At 34.1% G+C, this 15,384-nt stretch overlaps 3 protein-coding genes across 3 annotated transcripts; 2 read left to right on the top strand and 1 right to left on the bottom strand.

The window, feature by feature from the left end:
- Positions 1–254: 254 nt before the first annotated feature.
- On the top strand, positions 255–1,436 carry LOC146951750 (uncharacterized). The gene is made up of 5 exons (XM_085741440.1): positions 255–458; positions 575–723; positions 845–884; positions 971–1,162; positions 1,257–1,436. The coding sequence occupies exons 1-5, from the start codon at positions 255–257 to the stop codon at positions 1,434–1,436; spliced, it is 765 nt and encodes a 254-aa protein (XP_085597566.1).
- Positions 1,437–3,790: 2,354 nt separating this feature from the next.
- On the bottom strand, positions 3,791–4,976 carry LOC146951749 (ABC transporter E family member 2-like). The gene is made up of 5 exons (XM_085754730.1): positions 4,831–4,976; positions 4,536–4,749; positions 4,336–4,433; positions 4,125–4,242; positions 3,791–4,048 (listed from the first exon to the last, which is right to left on the bottom strand). Exons 2-5 carry the CDS (start codon positions 4,725–4,727, stop codon positions 3,806–3,808), a joined length of 651 nt encoding a protein of 216 aa, XP_085610856.1. The 5' UTR covers positions 4,728–4,749; positions 4,831–4,976; the 3' UTR covers positions 3,791–3,805.
- LOC146951748 (ABC transporter E family member 2-like) lies at positions 4,846–14,924 on the top strand. The gene is made up of 8 exons (XM_085741439.1): positions 4,846–4,896; positions 5,025–5,237; positions 11,029–11,189; positions 11,302–11,497; positions 12,971–13,156; positions 13,235–13,507; positions 14,114–14,359; positions 14,492–14,924. The coding sequence occupies exons 1-8, from the start codon at positions 4,846–4,848 to the stop codon at positions 14,609–14,611; spliced, it is 1,446 nt and encodes a 481-aa protein (XP_085597565.1). The 3' UTR covers positions 14,612–14,924.
- The last annotated feature ends 460 nt before the right edge of the window (positions 14,925–15,384 follow it).

Below are 15,384 nucleotides of genomic sequence, written 5' to 3'. Positions count from 1 at the left end.
GTTCAACAGTCCTATTAGTATCAACCGATACTGGTTTCTATTTTTAATTTCTATTTTTAATTTCCGTTACAAACATTACAAGCAGATTATAAGACAAGGGTTTCACACATATATGCTAAAATGTCACTACAATTTGTTTAATTCTTTTATTTCCAATATTGTCAACAATAGTAATTTGTTTTCTACAGTATGTATATATCCTAATTCCCTTTCTTTCTTTCTTTTTTTTAAACAAACTACTAACGTAATCAAACATGAGACTCCTTCACATCAGAATTACTTCCTCTCCTCTTACTTGCACTTATTCTTCACTGGTTTGCAGTATAAATCATTCTTTCAATCCCTTTCAATATTTTGTATGTCCTTTGGTGCAAAACCTTGTTTCTGATCTTGACAAAGCAATCAACAAGCTGAGACTCAAATACATATCATATATCGTTGAATATGACATTGATGTTGTATGTTTTTGCTGCGAAATATACCTATTCTTAATTATTTGCATTCTATTTTATCAATGTTTGTACTGTTCCAATTTTATCAACGTTTGTGATGTTTTTGTTTGTTATTTATCAAGTTTGAAGTATTGGTCGACAGAGTAAACGAAACATTTTTCCTCACAAAGGGATGGAAAGAAATTCGTGACTTTTACAAAATCAGTCTTGGTGCCTGGATTACCTTGGTTTTTGTGGGTGACGGGCAATTTGATATACGATTGACTGATAGGTTTCACAAGAGTATCCCCTACCCCGTTTTTGATCCCCCTATGCATTTCCTTCTTCACAAGATGAATCTACAAGCAACTTTCGATGACTATCTCTCCGCAATAACATCTCTTCTCGCTTAGTGTGGATGGTGCTGCGCCAGACAATTCAAATGTTCAGATGGTAACTATTACATTAATCTTTCGTGAGTCCGTAAAGGTTTAATCCGTAACACATTTGATGAAATTGTTTATCACAAATGTCTGCAGGATGTACCAGAGGTTGAGGACTCATGCAACAATACATGTGTGGTTGACACACCAACCACCAAAACAGGTGCTAAGAGGTCCTATAATAGCATTGACTCTGTGGCTGTTGATGATGGTGAAGCTGGCCAGGCGTTGGCCACAAAACCTACCAGATTTGTTCGTGTCAAAATTGAGCCTAAGGACGACAAAGATGTTTAGCTTGCTTGAATGTTGTAGCCGTTTGCTTTGTTATCAAATTCCTTCAATCTGCATAAATCAGACATTTAATAATCCGTGTTTGGCTCAGTCTTTGAAAAATCTTGGTGTCTACCTATTGTCTCCTGTTTTTTCACATGGACAATTGTATGTCGCAATATCGAGGGTTACTTCAAGGGATGGTTTAAAGATGTTGATCAATGATGAGGACGGCCAAGATACTGATGTGACATCAAATGTGGTCTACATAGAATTTTTCCGTAATGTGTAGCACTTTGTTTTGTAGTATTGTTGTTATTGCATATTGGTACTATTTTTATGTTGACAGACGTTGGATTTTCTTTTCTTCAATAAACTATGTCATTAAATTTATATGTTATGTTACCGTAACAGGGTCGATGTTGTGGAAATTGTTTAATATGATACATTACAAAGGTTTCTGGCAATTTATTTTATGAATTGAATTATACTATTTTTTCAATTCAAGTAAAATGTTTACTTTCATATTTGCGTAATATTTGTTCTTTCGTATGACTCGTGCGTTAGCACGGGTCGATGGTCTAGTACTCAATAAAAATGATGTGAGTTTGCACGGGTCGATGGAAATCTGGTATTCAATAAACTTCTGGTAAAATGATGTGTTCAATACAATCTGGTATTGAGTTTGCACATCATTTTTACCAAAATGTGTTCAATACAATCTGGTATTTTTACCAAAATCTGGAAACTAGCTGACGTAATACCAGATTTTTATGTCAACTAGATTGTACTCAATTATGTCAACCAGATTGTATTGAACACATTTTAAGTAATGAAATGATATAAACTTCTTTCTTTAAAAAATAAAATAAAATCAACTCATTTAAACTATTGAATAAAAAAAATGGGTTCATTGGGAGTTTCATTTTCTTTTTCTTAATCATGGGTTTAATGCTTAGTTCATTTTTCGTTTTCTTTCCTCTCTTTTTTTTTTAGTATTTTTCAACAACAAAAAAACCGGAAATTTGGGTTTCACAATTTTCTTATAGATCTCAACGTACTATGAATACGGTTCTTAAAATGAATTGGTTTTGTATGGTGATAATAAAGGTTATTCTTTAAGAAAAGCTAGAAAAATTTAAACTTGAATGCATTTTTTTTTGGTGGTGCCCGATGTTTAAACCTGAATCTTGCATATATTATACATTGTCCTTACGGGTTAATCTCACAATGACAAACCTGAATGCATTGAACAATAATAATGGTGCCAAAATTTAACAAGAGAAATCCTAAGGTTATATCAAATGATCTCTCTGTGCATTTATATACCAATTTATGGATATATGTTTACATGTTTCAGTTTGGAATTATATGTTGCATGTAATTGTCATTCTGTTATTGTTTCTCAATCACCGGTGGATTGAAGAGGAATCTTTAACGAGCCATCAATATCAAAGATTTCTATAATATGTAGTCTCATATTTTTAAGCTAAATATAAATTTAAAAAACCTTAATATTTTCTATTAAAAAAAAGTAAAGTCTAACCTTAATCTTCTCAAAATATGGTGTAGGTTTTGGTGAAGCCTACATTACCCTTTGATAAATAAGAGATAATTTAACCATAATGACAAATAAGATTTAATTTTGAAACAAATAAATGGATATGACACGTTGAACGAAAGAAATGAAGAAGTTAGATATTCTAGAGATGAAAATGGTACCTGATACTAAGAAAAAATCATATCGGTGAACCTACATTTTTCCTTGATGAATTGGGAGTAATTTACTCTCATATACTTACATGTTACTCTACCCATACCTAGCGGGGATGAGAAATTTAATCTCATCCTCGTCCCCAACGGGTTCGGGTATCCCCGATCCATTCCCATCCCCATAGTGAATATATTTTTTTAGTAAAAGTAAAAATATTTTTCAACCCCAACGCAATGTATTAACACTACCCAACAAAGAGATGATGTCGATCGATGACTATGGTGATAGACAAGAGAGGATTGAAAAATATTTTTCGGCCCCAAGCGTAATGTATTAAGTGCGTGCCATCCGAAAGGCTGATACTCTAATTATGTGAGTGAAATGATTCAGTGTTTGAGTTCTATTATATAAAAATGGTAATAAATTAATTTTCTACTGTTTGAGTATGTGTATGGGATAAGTCCATGTATCTCTATCCGTCCAATACTTGTGTTTTGAAATTGGAAAAAAAGAAAATCCTTACCGAACCTAATCAAATCAAGGAGATAGTCAAATTGAGTTTGGTTCGGATAATACCCGTGTAAATGAGTTTTGTTGCCGTATGTGTAGGGTGAAGATCCTCTCCATTTATTATCCTCTCCATTTCTACCATTTGAAAAGATAAAGACACATAAAAAAATTCAAAAATAATTAATCATGGTGGGACCCACTTTATGGTAAAGAACTCTAGTGATTATTATAATGAACGCTACATGCTGAAACATGAAGTCAAATATAACTAATTATGGATTATTAATGTCTTAAATCTTTGGGTTGAGCCTAACTCAACCTAAGACTTTAAAGGCAAGGGCTGCCCATGCTTTATAAACACTGCACATGCCATATCTCTGAAAACAACACAATGAAAGTGCCGGAGGCTGCAACGAAAGGCAACCCAAATGCCGCAATTAGGAGGCTAGGGGGACAGCAATGAAGGAGGAATTCCCAACATAATGCTTACAAACAATTCTTATATCATGTATTACAAGGCTTTCCAATTTGTAATACTGCAGTATCCCGATAATATGGTTAAGGGTATTGAATAAGGACATAAAGAGCACCTTCAAATCATCCTCTAGAATGCGAGTAAAGTAATTCTGCAATTCAGATCCTCGAAAGTGGGTCAAAATTTCCTGCCAATCAGGGGGTTCCTGCAAAGGGAAAGAAAAATTAAAAATGAATGCAATGAAACCTCGAACACGATTAAAAATTGTGGTAATTTCTTACTGTGAAACGACCCAAGTTGGGCTTGAGTTTTCCAGCCAAAACCTTAAGTGCAGTGGACTTGCCAATTCCATTTGTCCCAACCAAACCAAGCACTTGCCCCGGCCTGGGAACCGGCAACCTGCAATTACAATTACAATTCTTCGATTGGATTAAAAAGCAAAACATAAAAACACAAGTCGGAAAATGCAGTAGAGCGCACACACACACAGACCTGTGAAGCTTAAAGGTATTAGGACCATATCTATGAGTGGTATCTTTGTCCAAATTCTTTGGCAAGTTGATAATATCGATGGCTCCAAAAGGACATTTCTACAGCAATATCATTTCATCATCACATAAACCAAACCCATTATTCATATTAACAGAAGCGAGCATCTTTAAAAAAGTGAATGAATAGAATAATAGTAATACCTTAACACAAATACCGCATCCAATGCACAATTCCTCGGAAATGTAAGCAATCTTGGATGCAGAAGTAACCTCAACACATAATTTTCCGGTTCCGACGACAGGACAGCTCTTCTTGCACTCTTGACGACACTTTTTCGGTTTGCATCTGTCGTTGCTAACGATGGCAATACGCGTCAATCGTTCATCAGACATGTTATGTTGCAGCAAATAAAACCTAAATCCCAAATTACAATCAGAAAATGAATTGAATTGAATTGAATTGAATTGAGAGAAAATACGAAATTGAAGAGCTTACTGAATCCAGAAAGGAATGGAGTTGGGTCAGGTCGAGAATCGAATCGAGGGAATGGGGAGTGTTAGGGTTCTTCTTCGGAAGCACGATAGTTTTGCACGGGCTAATAATATGACTCAATTACTATACTATGCACTATGAAATAATTTCTGAAAAACGATCTTATGTTGTTTTTGAACTTTCTATTGATAAGGTAGCGTGTCACACATGCCTTTTCTTTTGCTTTCCTTCCGGCTTTGCTTATTTCAATATATGTTACATTACAGGCTATCATTAAGCCTCAGTATGTTGACCACATTCCAAAAGCTGTGCAAGGAAACGTGGGGCAGACGCTAGACTCAAAAAATGAGAGAGATATGAAGGAAAAACTTTGTGCTGATCTTGAGCTTAATCAAGTTATAGATCGTAATTGTTGGAACACTAGTTAATTCTAGTGAAGAAAATTGGAAAGAAAAACACTATAAAAAAACTAGTGTGTGGGTGTGACTTAAAAATGTCCCACATTGAAGGGTCACCCCAACTAGTAAGTGTTTATATATGGGTCGTGAATTAAAAAAAAAAAAAATGATATATTTTTTTTGTCACTTGAAAATGTTAAATTAATTAATTAATTAATTTAATCATTATCCGTAAGCGCTACGCGTAACAAATAAATTTGTTACGATCCGACCCAATCCAAAAGCATATCCAGAAACTTCCGGATATATCCAATTAAGAAACAAAACGCGTTTGCTTAAGGATTAAGCAGACTTAATCCCCAAGTCACTCGTTTTTTGTTACAAACTCTCCCTATAAAAGGAGAGCTCGCCCCATTTGATTCTTTACACCAAAATCTCACAGTTGATGCTTCCTGTGCGGTTTTCTCTCTTCTCCCTTTCGATTTTAACAAATCGTTCTTCTGCTTCTACTCCTTTCTGTCCCTTCGGTATTAAGAGTGTTCTTAAGACCATAGTCCCTTGGTCTTAAGTTCATATTCCCTTCGATAATATATGATTCTTCGGAATATTGAGTATTATTAAGATCATATTAAAGAATGATCTTAACAATATATTTATATTATTTTAATGAGAAATGGTGGTATCACCATATTTGAGTGGTCGTAGTGCCATATTCATGTTTTGGAGAAGTTAGAATGGTGGTAACACCATATTCGAGTGGTCTCAGCACCATAATAGAATGGTAATAATACCATATTTATTTGAACGGTTTCGAATAGAGCGGTTACGTACCGTATCGAATGGCTTCGATCAAACGATTGAGCCATATTTTGAGGGTGTAATTCTCGAACGATTTTTCTACAGTGCAGTAGTTAATCGAACAGTTGTAGCTGGGCTTGTTTTATCCTGGAGGCGGCGTGGTTGATAGTCTACCTTGCACAAATTTGGGTAGTGCCACGAAACGTCTTAAAGAGAGCGACCTGGTCGTGACTCAACCTAGTAACAACTTCGGTAGATGATAGAATTTGGAAATTCAAATTTAACAGTTTGAAAATCCAAAAACAACAATTTTAAGACGTTTCAATCTGCTATGTCTACCGAAGAAGTTACATATTGAGGTTAAGTTGTCCCTAAATATATTAAGGATAAATCAAGCTATTGAATTACATATTTCGACTGAAACGATGAAGTGCTTGTTGGTTCAAACTACAACCCTAAAATTCAAACAGAGAGCAATGTGTATCTTACTTAACATTAAAAGTCATGCTCGCTACATTCGACATGGCTTGTTTCCCTTTGATATTAAGTAAGAAAGTGACTTCACGTTGTCAAAGAACTTTTATGCAATTTGATAAAAGTATAAACCCAATGTTAGTTATAACTTCATTCTTGCTATAGAAAAATCAATATTTGATGCGAACCTTTTATAGGTTAGTATTAAAGATTTGTTGGTAATGTACTAATGATTTTTTGGGATCCAATTCGTTGGGATGGATTCAGTTTTTACCGTGGTGAATTGCTCTCCGAATAGTCATATGAAAAAATGCACAAATTCTAAAATTTGAGCACAGGCTATTCGGTTAAAGGAAATAGCATGATTTTAGTTCGATAGGGAGTGCTAAAATTGAGAAGTTATCTACCCTAAAAATTAAGAAAGAATCTGAATTTCAGATTTCTATTGAATAAGACTGAGTTGACTCAGACTTAAAGAGAGACTTGTGTACCATGCACTCTTGTGGAAAAAGATTGCACTTTGATGGTATGTTAAAAATTAAATTCTCCTTCTATGTTATTAGTTGTGTGATTTTAATATTTGACATATCAAAATTGATCACGAACAAGTGTTTAATTTTAAACTTGAGTAACTTGGACTTAATTCCAAAGTTATATAAATAAACAATTTTATTTATTGCAGTCAAGATATATGAATCAAAAGTTCATATAAATTAGAATTTAGAGGATATGAATCTCTAAACATAATGATATGTGTTAATTTGATGACACATAAATTAGAAATGATAAAATGATATTTTTATCATATTTATTGATGACTGTGAACTTTGGAAAAATAAAATTGATATGCTTGAATGTTCAATTTTTATAACGAAAATTGAAATTTATAGAGTACCCAAGTCTAAGAACAAAAATTCTAATTAAGAAATTTTTGAAGAAAAGACAATCCAACTTGTCTTATTTTTCGAACTTGGGATTGTCTGGACTATATTAAGATCATGGACCCCAAGAGAGTTGAACTCACTAGTAGAGCCTATGAATGTGTATTCATCGGGTATGCGATAAATAACGAAACATATAGGTTTTATGACCTAAATGTTAAAGTGATCATAGAATTTAAAAGATGTCGAATTCTATGTAAATATTTACCCCTTTAACTAAAGAATAGTGGGGGCACTAGTGGGGGCTCTAATGGGAGCACGACATTAGTGGGGGCAAAATAAATTTCCCTTTAAAAATTAAGAACTAGTGGGGGCACTATATCTAATCACATTCATGTAATTAGAAATAGTTATGAAAACATCATACAAGATGTTATAGAACCTCAAGGAGGTAAGAAAGCTAAAATTACTAAAGAGTATGAACTTGGTTTATACATTGAAAGAAGATTCATTAAGCCTTAAAGAAGTTATATCCTCATTGGATGCTGAATTATGGCAAAAGCAATAAACGATGAAATGAATTTTCTAGAGTCTAACAAAACATGACACTTGGTTGACTTGTCTCATAGTTGCAAATTCAATCGGTTGTATTTGGATTTTTGAAAAAAAAAAAAAAGGGAACTAAAACCTGATGGTACGATGAATACAAGGCTTTCCTTGTAGTCAAAGGTTTTAAACAAAGAGAAAAATATAGACTTCTTCGACATTCATTCACCAGTCACGAAAATCATATCCATAAGAGTACTAGTCCCTTTAGCCGCCATTTATAACTCGATAGTACTCCAAATGGATGTGAAAGTTGTCTTTTTATGGTGAACTAGAAGAACAAGTCTATATGGAACAACCTGAAATTTTTTTTTTTTTTTGCAATTCATGGACAAGAAAACAAGGTCTGTAAGTTAGATAATTATTTGAATGGTCTAAAATAAACTCCTGAGGAAAGGCATGAAAAATTTGACATTCTAATGTTATCGAATGAGTATAAAGTGAATGAAAGTGACAAATAATATTTGCACGATCATATGTCTCTATGAAGACGACTTGCTCATATTTGATTTAAAGATTCATGTTATGAATTATGTGAAATCATTGTTTATCAACAACATTGATAAGAAAGACCTAGACAAAAAAAAAATTGAAGTAATTCTTGGTTTCAAGATTACTAGATCAGAAAAGATAACCTTTTTTGATAAATCTCACAAAGTTGAGAAGATCTTAAGGAAATGTAATTATTTCACCGTAAACTTGCAATCATATATTATGATCCAAGTGTAAGAACACTTGAGATGGAATTAGAAAAACAGAATATACGAGCATCATTGGCAGCACTTAGGTATGCCACTGAATGTATTAGATCCGACATTGTCGAAGTCGTGAAACTCTTGTGCAAGTTTACTAGTAGACGGATGGGAAGCATTGCCATGCTATAGAAAGAGTCATGAGGTGTCTTAAGAAGACTATGACTCTAAGATTGCTTCACTAGGAGTAACATATTGTACTTAAATGGTACAAGATATAAATTGAACATCTTTCAGATGAATATTTAGCGACTAGTGTTTGCACATTGAGCATCACTAGAGGAGTTATTTGTTAAAACAAATGATATTGACTCAGTCCACTATGGAATGAATCTGAGATGAGAACACTAGATAAAACTAGTGAAGAAGCAAGTTGGCTAAGATCCTTGCTAGCTGAGATCCCTTCATGGGAGAAACCGTTACCAGCTGTGTTAATTCATTGTGATAGTACCGCGGCTATTGCAAAGAATAAGAATCGTTATTACAATGGTAAGAGACGACAGATAAGGCGAAAACATAGCACGATTAGAGAGTGTATCTCTAAATGGAGCGGTTAGAGTTGATTTTGTACGTACGAATGAAAACTTAGCTAATCCTTTGACGAAAGGACTTAATAGAGAGAAAGTCCAAGAAACATCCAGTAGGATGGGACTAATGCCTATAGCCCACAAGTGATGGTAACCCGACCTACATGACTGGAGATCCCAAGAAATAGGTTCAATGGGTAAAAACAAGTCATGAAGTGGTAGAACATGCTATGAGAGAAAGAATATAGAAAGCATGATCCTGCAGCGAAAGAAGGATGAGGTAATAGTAACTCTTAATGAGATCTATACTCTATGTTGAGTGGGGTACACAGCTACAGGAGTACCCTTGATAGACTCACCTATACGAATGTGGAACTTAGGCCAGTCCTATGGAATTTCGAGGCAGAATTCCTAGAACATTCGTTAAAACCGGGATACACGTGCAGGGCCTTAAAACGCACGGGCTTTTAGAATACACCTATGAAAAGGTTTGTGTGTGGATTCTATGTCTGAGATAGAGTTCAATGCTGTAAGCAACTCTTGTTAAATCAGAATATCTTCCACTATGCTAAGGTTCAAGTTGTTGGCGACACCTTTGTATATTAGCAAATCTTATGGAAACGTTTTACGTTATTTCTCGAAACCATTTTGAAGTCAAGTGGGGGATTGTTGGAACACTAGTTAATTCTAGTGAAGAAAATTGGAAAGAAAAACACTATAAAAAAACTAGTGTGTGGGTGTGACTTAAAAATGTCCCACATTGAAGGGTCACCCCAACTAGTAAGTGTTTATATATGGGTCGTGAATTAAAAAAAAAAAAATGATATATTTTTTTTGTCACTTGAAAATGTTAAATTAATTAATTAATTAATTTAATCATTATCCGTAAGCGCTACGCGTAACAAATAAATTTGTTACGATCCGACCCAATCCAAAAGCATATCCAGAAACTTCCGGATATATCCAATTAAGAAACAAAACGCGTTTGCTTAAGGATTAAGCAGACTTAATCCCCAAGTCACTCGTTTTTTGTTACAAACTCTCCCTATAAAAGGAGAGCTCGCCCCATTTGATTCTTTACACCAAAATCTCACAGTTGATGCTTCCTGTGCGGTTTTCTCTCTTCTCCCTTTCGATTTTAACAAATCGTTCTTCTGCTTCTACTCCTTTCTGTCCCTTCGGTATTAAGAGTGTTCTTAAGACCATAGTCCCTTGGTCTTAAGTTCATATTCCCTTCGATAATATATGATTCTTCGGAATATTGAGTATTATTAAGATCATATTAAAGAATGATCTTAACAATATATTTATATTATTTTAATGAGAAATGGTGGTATCACCATATTTGAGTGGTCGTAGTGCCATATTCATGTTTTGGAGAAGTTAGAATGGTGGTAACACCATATTCGAGTGGTCTCAGCACCATAATAGAATGGTAATAATACCATATTTATTTGAACGGTTTCGAATAGAGCGGTTACGTACCGTATCGAATGGCTTCGATCAAACGATTGAGCCATATTTTGAGGGTGTAATTCTCGAACGATTTTTCTACAGTGCAGTAGTTAATCGAACAGTTGTAGCTGGGCTTGTTTTATCCTGGAGGCGGCGTGGTTGATAGTCTACCTTGCACAAATTTGGGTAGTGCCACGAAACGTCTTAAAGAGAGCGACCTGGTCGTGACTCAACCTAGTAACAACTTCGGTAGATGATAGAATTTGGAAATTCAAATTTAACAGTTTGAAAATCCAAAAACAACAGTAATGTTGGTGATCTTTCAGGGGGTGAGCTCCAAAGGTTTGCCATTGCAGTTGTTGCCATCCAAAATGCTGAGATATACATGTTTGATGAACCTTCCAGTTATCTTGATGTGAAACAGAGGCTGAAAGCTGCTCGCGTTGTTCGGTCATTGCTCAAGCCTAATAGGTTTGTTTCCTTTCCTGTTTCTGCTTTAAATATTGTTGATATCACTATGTGCATTGTCATTGATTTTTATCATGAATCTTTATTTTATTTGAAATCCTCTTCTTTTTTTCAGCTTTGTAATTGTTGTCGAGCACGATCTTAGTGTTTTGGACTACTTATCGGATTTTATTTGCTGTTTGTATGGCAAACCTGGTGTATACGGTGTTGTGACACTCCCTTTCTCAGTTAGAGAAGGAATTAATATCTTCTTGTCCGGCTTTGTTCCAACAGAAAATCTTAGGTTTCGGGAGGTCTCTCTTACTTTTAAGGTACATATAATCTATCTCCTACCTCCCATCCATTGAACCAATGGTGTTTCAACATATCAAAAACATACACGAGTGAAGTGCAAAGTGCTGAAAGTATTTGGTTTCTGAATATACTCAGCAAAATTTCCCCATTTAAATGAACAGATCACAATTATTTCCGTTTGTGTTAGTCCTTATATTTTGGTATAATTTTTTATTTAATTATCTAAAAGCTTAGATGATGTACCTGAACTAATGAGTGATTTTATCTTTCTACAAAACGTTAAGGGCCCGTTTGATGCGCAGGATAGGATTGAGACAAGATATGATAATGAACTGGATAAGGATAGGATAGTGATAGGATAAACATTATTCTATCCTGTGTTTGGCGAACACATGATAATAAATAGGATAAAATTATTTTATCATATCATGCGTTTGTCGGACACTTGATATCCGCATGATAAGATATATGTTATTTAATCAAATACATATATTTTTTTTTTTAAAATCCTATATTTACTTGACAAAAAAAAAAAAACTTTTTTTTTTTGAGTAATGAGGTTGTGCTTTTCTTCTTCTTCGTTCACGTCATCTACATGACCGCTTCCATGGAACATGACCATTAATTGTATCATTCACTCTATTTGAATACTTATTAAATCTACCCTTTTTATGGATTTCTAATCAATTGTTAAACAATTTGTTGGGTGAGTTCACGAATTTTATGTTTCTAGAAAGTTTCACAACCTTGAGGAGCAACGGAATCTGCCAAGTTCCTTGATTTCTCCCTCAAAGAACCCTTTAACCCATCAAAGCACTATAACCCTTTTCTCTCAGCTTGTTTCTCATTATTCAAAAATGAAAGTGAAACGGAATTTGTGGAACTTTTTGAGGGAAATGTGGGAATCTTGATTTTGAAATATCATGCTTCGTTTGGAAAATCAACGATGGATGTAGAAGTAGAACTTGAAAATATAGTTATTGATGTTTGAATATGTTTTTGAAGAAAAAGAAGTCGTTTATGAATAGAAGAATACAGGCGAACCGTGAAAGGGTCAGAGAAATCCTATAGGTTGCTAGCCCACCAAAAACTAAGGTTAGAAATAACAAAGAGTGAATAGGATACGATTGATAACAGGTTTAATTGATCATATCCTATTGATGCACCAAACAAGGGATTTAAATAGGATTGGACACTCTTATCCTATACTATCTCCCTATCCTGCACCAAACGGCCTAATAGATTGTGAATATAAAGCAGACCTACAGGGTAATAAGGACATATAAGTCACTTATATAAAATTTAAGAAAGAACATACAGTGTCATTTTTATTTGACCTTCATATAATTATACTTTCTGCACCTCAAAATGAAAATATTCTAATAAATTAAATGCTGGTGCTTAATTTTCATTATTGTAAATTTCAGTTCTCTATTTTATATAAAACAACTAATTTTATCGAATTGACCTTGCTCTAATGTTTTGTCCAGGTTGCAGAGACTCCACAGGAAACTGCTGAGGAAGCTCAAGCTTATGCTCGATTCAAATACCCAACCATGACTAAAACTCAAGGCAATTTCAGGCTTCATGCAGTTGAAGGAGAATTTACAGATTCACAGATTATTGTGATGCTGGGCGAGAATGGGACAGGAAAGACGACATTCATTCGTATGCTGGTATTCTTTTAGTCTTATTATTTCTTTATCAAACTGCATAATTCTTCATATATTTATTCACCTTCTTCTTTTATTCAGGCTGGTTTGTTGAAACCCGATACTATAGAAGGTGAATCTGATGTGGAGATGCCCGAGTTCAACGTATCATACAAACCTCAGAAAATTAGCCCAAAGTCCCAATTACCTGTTAGATACATGCTACATCAAAAAATCCGTGATGCATATACTCATCCCCAGTTTATATCAGATGTGATGAAGCCACTACTTATTGAACAGTTGATGGACCAAGAGGTTCAGAATCTTTCTGGTGGAGAGTTGCAAAGAGTTGCCTTATGCCTTTGTCTTGGAAAGGTATTTTATGTTTCATCCTTGGGATTGCTTGTCCACCTTAGTTCTTGTGTCTGCCCTGTCTTTTCTTTCCCTTCTACATTCTTGAATACATTCGTAGTTTCCTATATACCAGCGGAATTTGGCTCTTTCAGAATGAGTGATTTACTTTAGATTGATGACAATCTATGATCTGCTGTGATTTGTTATGAATGTTCATCAACTGCTGTTTATTTTTTCTATGGTTGAGATGTTGTACTTCCCCCACTTTTGAGAAGCCAAATCTTTGTTGGTGATGTCAGCTGGATTTTTTTTCAAATTATGCAACGGAAACAAGTTAAAAGCTAAACCTGTGGATTTTTTTTGAAACTTGGATTTGTTGTGATTGATTCTATCTCTTTAATGTATACATTTTATTTCAAACAAAATATTAATTGAATTCACGATCCATTACTGTTCTACTATAGCAGCCTGCAGACATCTATTTGTGATGATGTTGTGGCAAGATTTTTGGAACTATATCACTCAGCTTTGTTGCGTGTTTGTTTTTGCTACTTTAGACATCTATTCAATTTAAACTAAATAGTATTTATAGTTTTCTAATCAGTTGCTATTGTTCTACAACAACAGCCTGCAGACATCTATCTGATAGATGAGCCAAGTGCATATCTTGATTCGGAACAACGTATTGTTGCTGCAAAAGTCATTAAGAGGTTTATTCTTCATGCAAAGAAAACAGCCTTTATCGTTGAGCATGATTTCATCATGGCAACTTATCTTGCCGACAAAGTTATCGTTTATGAGGGTCAACCTTCAATTAATTGTACTGCAAACTGTCCACAATCATTGCTTACTGGGATGAACCTTTTCTTATCTGTAAGTGTCATTGTTTTTCAATGGTTTCATTAATTCGTTCATTCAGGGTATCACACACGTTAAAATAAAAAAATTATGTTCTCTCTGGTGGTACTTGTTCGTATGATATGTCTAATCTAATCACTGTTGCAGCATCTTGATATCACATTTAGAAGAGACCCAACTAATTTTCGCCCAAGGATCAACAAACTTGAATCAACAAAGGACAGAGAGCAAAAGAATGCTGGGTCTTATTATTACCTTGATGACTGAGTTTAACAATGGAGGTCTGTCTGGGTAACAATGGAGGTCTGGACGATGATCTGGCTAACGATGGAGGTATGGCTAACAATGGAGGTCTGGACGATGGTTTTGATGGTTTCAATTTTGATAGAGCTTATGCAGAATGATAGTATTTTTTTTTTTTTTTTTTTAATTCACCAGATTTACTTTTTTGGTCCCATGGCACATGTTGGGAATCTTGGTTTAGCTTTGTTTTTATGTTCTAGAAACATGGTTAATTACTTTCATTGTTGATAGTTTATCCTCAAAATATAGTAATGACCATTATCCTCTCCGAAGAAAAGTGAGTACGTTGATAATTACGTTATTTACCCACAATCATGACGCTGCTTTTGGAATAATGACATTTAAATATGACGAGAATATAACAATACTAGCATTTAAATAATCAAATTAATCGTTATATTCTTTTATTAGTTTTGGGCTTTGATTAAAATTAATGGAAATGTAGTTTTGGTTATATTCATTTTTTTTTTTTTTTGGGTGGTATTTTGGTTATGTTCATTTAAATGTTTGATAAAACGAGATATAACCAGAATACAACGAGAATAATAACATTTAAATAATTTCCTAGATGTGTCATATTTATGATTGGGAGTTTTATACTCCAAAATTTGTACGGAGATGATATTTTACAACTATTTTTTCAATAGTTTTGGGACAATTGTTATATTCTTTTATTAGATTGTTACTGTAGGTTTTTTGTAATAGCATGTAAATTTGTCAACTTGATATCCTTGATT

The sequence above is a fragment of the Medicago sativa genome, chromosome 1 (genome assembly GCF_051527215.1).
Source record: "Medicago sativa cultivar Bolivia chromosome 1, Bolivia_mono, whole genome shotgun sequence".
NCBI lineage: Eukaryota > Viridiplantae > Streptophyta > Magnoliopsida > Fabales > Fabaceae > Medicago > Medicago sativa.
Note: the sequence above shows the minus strand (reverse complement) of the source record. Positions and strands in the feature narration are given on the sequence as shown.